Here is a 9,545-nt window from a genome sequence, read left to right as displayed (position 1 = left end):
CTAGTAAAGTTGTCTATCCTTGGTTGTCACGTTAAGAGGCTGTGATATTGTCTATGCTAGGTTGTTACGTTGAAAGCTTGTAATGTTGTCTATGCTAGGTTGTTACGTTGAAAGCTTGTAATGTTGTCTATGCTAGCTTGTTACGTTGAAAGCCTATAATGTTGTCTATGCTAGGTTGTTACGTTGAAAGCCTGTAATGTTGTCTATGCTAGGTTGTTACGTTGAAAGCAGTATTCGTGCACAAGTGGTTGACTATTTAATATTAACTAAATATATACAAACAAGCAGTTATATGCATGTAAATAATTTGTGTACATACAGTTCGTACTAAATGCGATTAAGATTCATGACAATAGTGTATGCATTGTTTTGAGGTGTTTCTCTTGCTTATGTCTTTATTTCTAGTTGGATTATTATTGTTTGCTTTTTCAGTTTATTCGGAGTTTTATCGTTCGTTTCGTTATTATTTGTTTGGTGATATTTTGGGTGGGTTTTTTTTATAGTATGTGTCTGTGTGTGTTCTGTTATAGTTTTGTTCGGGTTTTTCTTTTCGTTGGTTTTTCGAGGGGTTTTTTTTGTGTGTGGTTGTTTTTTTTGTGTGTGTTTCTTTTTTTAGATTGTGAGTTTTATCCACCCCGGAATTAGAGATAGACATGAGGAAACTTGTATCTACTGAAGTCGATTTTGCACCTTCATGGTTCACAGGAAAAACAAACATGCATCAGGGTAACCTTTAATGCACAGCAGGAATAGATTTCAGTTTCGTTTGATCACCAACGTACAATTCACTTGAATGAAAAATAATCCCAGATAGTGATCTGTGTTAAATCTGGGACCGGTTGTTCAAACTGTAATTATATTAGCAAAACAAATGGTTAACATAAATTATGAAAATCAAGGACTGAATCGATACAAATAATAATTGAATATATATTATTATAATCCGATTTAGAATAACCAGTGGTATCCATGCATAATCAAATCTAACGTGTATTTTGCATTTGTGCAAACACAATTAAAAGGAACATATTAGACTAACACAGGGTTAATTTAACTATGCTTTGAAGAACTGGGTCCTGTATTAACCAAAGCATATGTATGCATTATCCACCACTGGCAAAACAATTGAACTTGAGGATGGAGTGGAGATGGCATAACTATAAGTAATGATTAATATTGATAACAAACGGCTGTACATTACTTGGGGTTGGGGTGATGACAAGAACGTATTTGAACCTTAGTTGAACATAAGCATAACGATAATCCGCTTGATCCATCAACAGTCCCAAAGACGTAATAACTCCATGTGTATTAAAGAGACAGACCCTACTTTTTAAATACTAAAGCATATTTTTCACTATTAGAGCCGTTTATGATCACTGAAATCAAACATTACTTACATTTTATTGTTTAGATTATCCATTTTCGTACAACCAAAGTGTTTCTGGTCATCCTGGTGTTTCTAATACTACAAAATGCATTTTTCATATTTTTTAAAACGAACGTGCGTCTAAGAAGTAACGGTTATGGAGTCGCGTTTTAGTCTATTTTTAAGGGTATTTCAACGTCACAGACTCTTGTTTCGCTATGTTGTATCCAAATTTGATTCAGGTTTGTAAATTAACCAAACTTAGTGTCCGTTTTTACTGGTTGAAACTAGGCTCTAGGTGAAATATATGCCTTAGTGTTTAGAAACTAGGCTCTGTCCCTTTAACGTAATGTATTCTGTCACACGTGGCTTCCAGAGAACCGACGACATAACTGAAATTCTTCAATCTTTGTTCGGTTCAAAGTTCATCTGTGTTAAACCGGTTGACTTTTTACGCAACAATTCGCCATAACAAAACAGAATTCCCACCTCAAAGAGGCATTTGGTACAGAGAAAGGTTAAGACAAATACAGATACAAATACATAACCGCTGTCCACTGAGTGTCTGAATCACCAAAACATCAAAGTAAAATATTATCAAATACATATATGTAAAACAGTGGACATACGACAGATATGAACCGAGCTGTAGAACAAACAATCATGACATCAATATTTTAATGGCTATTATATTGCTTACTAATATGTTTTATGTTTAATTGGCGCTAAATTTCAACGGCATTTTAAAGTGATTGACTTTACACTTCTATCGTGGCAGTACACATGACGGGTGCCACCGTTAGGGCAGGATATGTTCGGCTTTCGCGAACACATAATATCATCACCGTTTTGACAGTGATACATGAGTGCATGTCACCACAGCTGTATTTATCCCCATGGACTCTGTCCTGTGTTAGTTTTCATTTAGTAAACTAGTGGCAGTCCTCTTTGAGGCGGTTAAAAGGATGTATTGTCCTGTCAAGGATCTCCTCGGGAGTGGCTGTCATCCTGTAAACGAACTACTAGATGGAAATTCCTGGAATCAACCACTATTTTGCCAAATGCAAATCCGATTTATGCAGAGATACGGTCTTGATCACGGATAATGGTTCAGATTGCCAATGGCAGGAAACATCCTGTTTCATACCTACAACTACATACAACTGTACTATAAAAGATGATGTTTCTAGTTTCTTTAAAGGGACATTCCCGAGTTTGCTCCATTGTAAGATGTTTCTGACTAATAAAAATATTTCTACGATTAAACTTACACATTAAATGTAGTTTCTTGTTTAGTATATCAGTGTATGCATATTCAATGTGTTTCTGGTCGTCTTTCTATTTGTAAGAAGTCCAAACTGGATTCTGTCTTCAAATAATTTCGCACGTACGGAAAAAAACAACATATTTTAGGAAATAAAATGAAATTTAACCTAGTACATTATATTAGAACTATCAGAAACACGTTTAATATACAGCCACTAATATTTTATGAAGAAAAATATAAATGATATGCAATTACAATCGTTAGAAAGTCTCTGTTAGTCGATAACATCTTAAACATTGCAGCAAACTCAGGAATGTCCCTTTAATGTCAAAAAGTATTCCATATGACTAAAATTATATAAAATGAACTTTGTAGCGGTGGTATCATTTGACCAAATTTCTCTCTCTTTACAACACTTGATTTAGTCAGTGTTCTGACGGCAAATAATGACGTTCGGTTTTGACAAAGACGCAATTTTAGAAACCATAACTAATAAATCCCGTTTGGCACTTAAAAAACAAAGTGATGTATCTGATACAAGTAATATCTTTCAATCACGATCGAACAACATTCTCTGCCGTGTATAGAGATCACAGATCTTACTGCCTCCCTGTTTTAAAGATCTTCAAAGTAAGTTCTGACATTAGCTGCATTCTGACTGCGTTATCCTCCTGGCAGATGTTTTAAAAGCGGTGTTTTGACTGGTCAGATAAAATACCATCTGAAGATGGGACAATTGGCTTTGTTCAGACCTAACACAGTTCTGTAATGCAGAGTTGACAGAAAGATTCGATATCAATCAGACTGGATTTGATCACAGAACTTTAGGCAATAATATATCTGTGCACAGAATATTGTTTTCTTTCTCTTTTTTTCATAAAGAAAATGGTAAAATAGTGCCTGTTTGAGTGCTTTTCAAAATGAAAAAAAAAACCTTTTATGTTCTGCTGTGTATTAATGACATTGTACCGTGTATTTTATTATGAACAAAAATACTATAAGAAAACCCCCTAAACCGGATACGCTCGAGACCAAGTAAAATGTCCGGTATTAAGAGGTATCCGGTTTAGAGAGGTTCTCTTGCGTACTGATATTTAAAAGGGACCGTGAAAAACGTCCCAGTTTTGAGAGAATTCCGGTTTACAGAGGGTCCGGTTTTGAGAGGTTTCACGGTACATGTACGTATGCCTCTTGCCTCACACGCCTGTGCTCTTCTGATATTTAATTAATCGGTTTAAAGCCTTTATAGGTAGTACTAAACCAAATAACTTCCGGCTGGGTCAAAGTTCGAGGTGCACCGAACATTTGATAGAGAACACTACAAGTCCTGTGATTGGTGATAAATGTGAGTGTTTGGTTGTAAAAACAATAGTTTCATCTGGGCAAAATATGTATGCAATTTTATTTCATCTAATACCACTGTGTCAAGTAGCCTTGTGCTTGAAACATGTACTTGTGAAAAAAAAAAAAAAAAAAATGTGTTTGGAACTAGGGTAGTCATAGACGCTACCATTTATCTCTGAAACGAGCAGCTTCACCACGATTTTTTTCCGATTCACTTTAAGGTTGAGGGGTGGTAGTATTTATATATTATATATTTATATTAACCACATGTGTTACTTTTGTCGTCTATGGGATTTGATTTGGTAGTATACACCCTGCTGGTGCACGAGAACCAATAATATACAAAATTAAATTGTTATATTAATTCTTAACAACGACGTAACTGTTGTTAATGAAAGCATTGCAACTAGTAAAGTATTCTAATAGTAATGATAAGTTAAACATACTATAATAAGTACAACTACATATAATTATATTGCTAAATAAATACTAAAAGATTGCAACTCATTGTTACATGTTTCTGGAGATCATTTGCATATACATGTAATTATTACATAAATTTGTATATCATGGAATTCATTAGCATAATTTCTTTATAATATGCCATGTACGTTTAAAAATAAAATACGTGTTAAAAACCCTAAAAGTAATGACCGATTTAAAACACCCACAAAGAATTGCAACCATTAAGCATATTAATAATACTAACAATAAGTAGAAATATCAATAACAGACATTGCGATGAAAAATTAATTGTCGGGGGAGGGGGTGGTTAATTACTCCCCTAACTTAGATTATGGACAGCCATTTCAGATATCACCATACTGATACTATATACTAAAAAGCAAAAGTTATTGTGACATGGATTGTTTGGAGTAATAAATTTGTGAATAGATTTATGGATGTAAACCAGAGAAAATGTGCATGAAACAGCTCGAAGAAATGCAACCAAGCAGTTGTTGCAGCGAATGCATGCTTTGTGCAAGAAACATGGAATATTCGGGAGAAATCCTGTTCAATGTTTACCATAAAAGGCCAGACATTTAGTCGCAAATCATTGCCACTCTCTGTAGCCTTCAGAAGTCCAGAAGTCAGAAAAGCACCGTTAGTGAACTGTTTGGTGCAATTTCGTCATGCCACGCCTCAGTGAAAATGGCAGATGGCGAGTCATAGGAATGCTTGAATCTGGGATCTCACAGCGTGACGTCACACGTCAATTCAACGTCCACAGAAACATCATATGGCACTTATGGCAACGATACCAACAAAACAACCAGGTCAGGGACAGTCCCCGTAGCAGCCGATCACCTGTGATAACCCCTCGCCAAGACACATGGATCCGAACCACGCATCTGCAAAACAGGTTCCATCCAGCAACCCTCATAGCCCGTACCATCCCTGGAAACAGAGGTGTATCAGCGAGGACAGTCTGACGACGTCTACACATCTGCAAGACGCCCAGCCAGAAGACCAATCCTGACGCCAGAACATCGACGTCGACTTCGCCAGTGGTGCAGTCAACACCTGCGATGGACAGCACGTGACTGGAAACGTGTCCTTCACTGATGAATCCCGTTTCCTTCTCCACAGATCTGACGGCAGGACACGTGGCTACAGACGTCAAGGTGAACGCTACATCACGCCATGTGTTTTTGAAGGGGATCGTTTTGAAGTTGGTGGCGTTATGGGGTGGAATTACAGCCACAGGCCGGACACAGATGGTTGTGATTGAAGGCAATTTGAATGCTGTGAGGTACCGAGATGAAATTTTGCAAACAACTGTGTTACCGGTTTTGCAACAGAACGGCCCCGGGATGACATTACAACACGATAACGCCAGACCACACATTGCTAGAGTTGTGCAGCAGTATCTGAATCAGAACAATGTTAATGTGCTACCCTGGCCTGCCAAATCCTACAACAACACTGCAGGAATTCCAGCTGATCCTTCCTCAGATCTGGAATGGTATTCCCAGGAACTTTCTCTAGCGTTTAGTGGCTTCAATGAGACGACGGTACCATGCCTGTATCAATGCTCAAGGTGGACACACTCGCTACTGATTTTGTAAACTTCGCTCTGGACTCCCTATAGTGATGTAGCTCATTTACATATGGCAGGAGCGCCCTATTCATGGACTATTGCTCGTTTCCATACGTTCGGACATTTCTCTTTTCATGTTATAACGTTTCATACACGGCAGTAAAAACTTATCTTCAATTATCTTTGTCTTTTGTGTGTCACAATAACATTTGCCTTTTAGTATATATAAATTCACATACTAAGGGTAGCTAAACATTACTGTCCTTGAACGTGTTTCATGGAAGTGATGGGGAGCGAGAGCAATAGCTCCCGTTAAACGGCGTGGTCTGCAATGATATTTCTACGAATAAAATACAATATAGGAAAGATTCCACCACACACTAGTAAACAAAAACTCAAATATTAGTGATCAACAGACATCGTTATATTCGAAAAACACTTACCGTTAATCTGCGTTTGGATAACAGCATCTCCCATCCCCCAAAACGCCGCTAGGACGAAGAAAATGACGTACTGGTCGGGAGTGGGTCCCCACAACAAAAATGTGATCTGGCATGCTCCATGGACTAGGAACGCTATTAGTTAATGAAAATAACAAAGGATAAAAAAAAAATAATAGCAATATTTTAAATTTGTTTAAGATATTGAGTCTTTTTTTTAGTACAAACAAATTAGACCGATCTTGATGGGACAGTGGTTACATACGTCATCGTGTTTAAGGCTGGTGTGTGTTATGTTCGGATCTCAGCACCAACTGTAACTCATCTCTCTCTCTCTCTCTCTCTCTCTCTCTCTCTCTCTCTCTCTCTCTCTCTCTCTCTCTCTCTCTCTCTCTCTCTCTCTCTCTTTCTCTCTGTGTGTGTCTCTCTCTCCCCCCTCCCTCCCTGCTCTCCCCCCCCCGTCCTCCCCCTCTCCCCCCCTCTTCCCTCTACAAGGGGGGCTCTGTCCCTCTCCTCTGTAGTCTCTCCTCTTTCCTCTAGAACTCTCCTCCTCTCTCTCTCTCTTGTCTCTCTGTCTCTCTGTCTCTCTCTCTCTCTCTCTCTCTCTCTCTCTCTCTCTCTCTCTCTCTCTCTCTCTCTCTCTCTCTCTCTCTCTCTCTCTCTCTCTCCGTGTCTGTCTCCGTCTAGCTATCTATATCTCTGTTTCTGTCTCTGTCTATCTGTCTGTCTGTCTCTAGATTGGACCAGGGACAGGGAAAAGAAGAAAAAACAAACAACGGGAAATAAAGAAGAAAAAACAACAACCTAAAACTAATAGCAGTGTTAACTAATGAGCGAGATTACACGAGCATTATAAAAACTCACCAAGCACGAAGAAAGGAATGTGGCCCACGTATTGTACAAGTCGACCAAACCCGAAAGAACAGATGGCGTCCACAACCCCGTACACAATCATGATGTAGCCAATGTTCCATATACCCAGCGAACACGACACATACGCCTGAAAGCAAAAACATAAATATACAATCACAAAAACATAGATACACAATCACAAAAACATAGATACACAATCACAAAAACATAAATACACAATCATGATGTAGCCAATGTTCCATACACCCAACGAGCACGATAAATACGCCTGGAAACAAAAACATAAATACACAATCATGATGTAGCCAATGTTCCATACACCCAACGAGCACGATAAATACGCCTGGAAACAAAAACATAAATACACAACCATGATGTCGCCAATGTTCCATACACCCAACGAGCACGATAAATACGCCTGGAAACAAAAACATAAATACACAATCATGATGTAGCCAATGTTCCATACACCCAACGAGCACGATAAATACGCCTGGAAAAACAAAAACATAAATACACAATCATGATGTCGCCAATGTTCCATACACCCAACGAGCACGATAAATACGCCTGGAAACAAAAACATAAATACACAATCATGATGTAGCCAATGTTCCATACACCCAACGAGCACGATAAATACGCCTGGAAACAAAAACATAAATACACAATCATGATGTCGCCAATGTTCCATACACCCAGCCAGCACGATAAATACGCCTGGAAACAAAAACATAAATACACAATCATGATGTCGCCAATGTTCCATACACCCAACGAGCACGATAAATACGCCTGGAAACAAAAACATAAATACACAATCATGATGTCGCCAATGTTCCATACACCCAACGAGCACGATAAATACGCCTGGAAACAAAAACATAAATACACAATCATGATGTAGCCAATGTTCCATACACCCAACGAGCACGATAAATACGCCTGGAAACAAAAACATACATAATGCTCTAAGTAGTCGCAATTTTCATCCTACAGGGTGTGAACTACCAAATCAAATCCCATAGACGACAATAGTAACATATGTGGTTAAAACTCCAACCTGCAGTGTATCAATCGACATAAACACCACGGATATAAATTCTACCACCCCTCACCCTTAAAGTGAATCAGAAAGAAATGGGGGTCAAGCTGCTCATTTCTGAGATAACGGGTAGCGTCTATGACTATCCTAGTTCCGCACAAAATTCGAGTACTTTTTACAGGTACCCCATACAAGTTTCAAGCACAAGGCTACTTGACACAGTGGTACTAGATGAAATAAAATTGCATATATTTTTTGCCCAGATGAAACTATTTTTTTACAACCAACACATTTAACACCAATCACAGGACTTGTGGTGTTCACTTCTCTATCAAAAGTTCGGTGAAACTCAAACTTTGACCCAGCCGGAAGTTATTTGGTTTAGTATTACCTACAGTGCATGTCTAACATATTACATAGAACATGCATAGAATCTATGCTCTTTAGGTAATACAAATGTCATACTCTTGTGAAGGTTCCCTCAACAAATCCTATGCTCTATGTAATACAAATATTTTACCCATGTGAATGTCCCCTCCACCTCCACAATAAATTATTTTTCTTTGGGTAATACAAATGTTTTACCCTTGCTGAGGTCCCCATGGGCCAGTGAATCTCTACTCTTTAGGTAAAGAAATATCTTACCCATGTGAAGGTTCCCTCCGTGTGTCTCTGCTCTTCTGGTAATACAAATTTCTCCCATCCCTAGCCATGCAACACAGGCGTACTCCATGACGTCAGCCCATGCGGAATAAATCGGTCTTGCATAACCATGTGACTTCTGTTATTAGAGCTGATATTAATATTGGGTGACGTCACGTAAACGGCAAAATAACGCAAGAAATGCTTTTTATATTTTATAAAAACAAGGAAACCTGCTGTCATAATGAAATTATACAATTATTTTCGGTTTATACTTCTAGTATAAACCATTTTCGGGTACGATCTTTTCAATGGTTATGATTAAGATAAAAAAAAAAAATGTAGGTTTTTCACGTTTTCCACTAATGCTTGTTTTTCATCTATTGGATGGGAGAAAAATAATCCTCAATTATGTATCCATATGGGACAGGGCTATTCCACCCTCGGGTACATAATATGATGTCAGGGACGAGGCTTGCCAGACAACAAATTATGTACCCTCGTATGTATGAAGGATTATTTTA

General features: G+C 38.1%; 1 protein-coding gene across 3 annotated transcripts in view; it reads right to left on the bottom strand.

The window, feature by feature from the left end:
• Positions 1–9,545, bottom strand: part of LOC121388134 (protein unc-93 homolog A-like) — a 40,296-nt gene that overhangs the window by 7,055 nt on the left and 23,696 nt on the right. For 2 of the 3 annotated variants that reach the window (XM_041519371.1, XM_041519370.1), the window contains exons 5-6: positions 7,326–7,461; positions 6,465–6,596 (exon numbers count right to left, since the gene is read on the bottom strand). In XM_041519371.1, coding sequence (XP_041375305.1) covers positions 6,465–6,596; positions 7,326–7,461 — 268 coding nt within the window. Of the gene's footprint in view, positions 849–6,464; positions 6,597–7,325; positions 7,462–9,545 lie in introns of all 3 variants that reach the window. The other variant, XM_041519372.1, reaches the window with a different exon arrangement.

This window comes from Gigantopelta aegis, chromosome 14 (genome assembly GCF_016097555.1).
Source record: "Gigantopelta aegis isolate Gae_Host chromosome 14, Gae_host_genome, whole genome shotgun sequence".
NCBI classification, from domain to species: domain Eukaryota; kingdom Metazoa; phylum Mollusca; class Gastropoda; order Neomphalida; family Peltospiridae; genus Gigantopelta; species Gigantopelta aegis.
The sequence above is the reverse complement of the archived record's forward strand: the minus strand, read 5'-3'. Positions and strand labels throughout refer to the sequence as shown.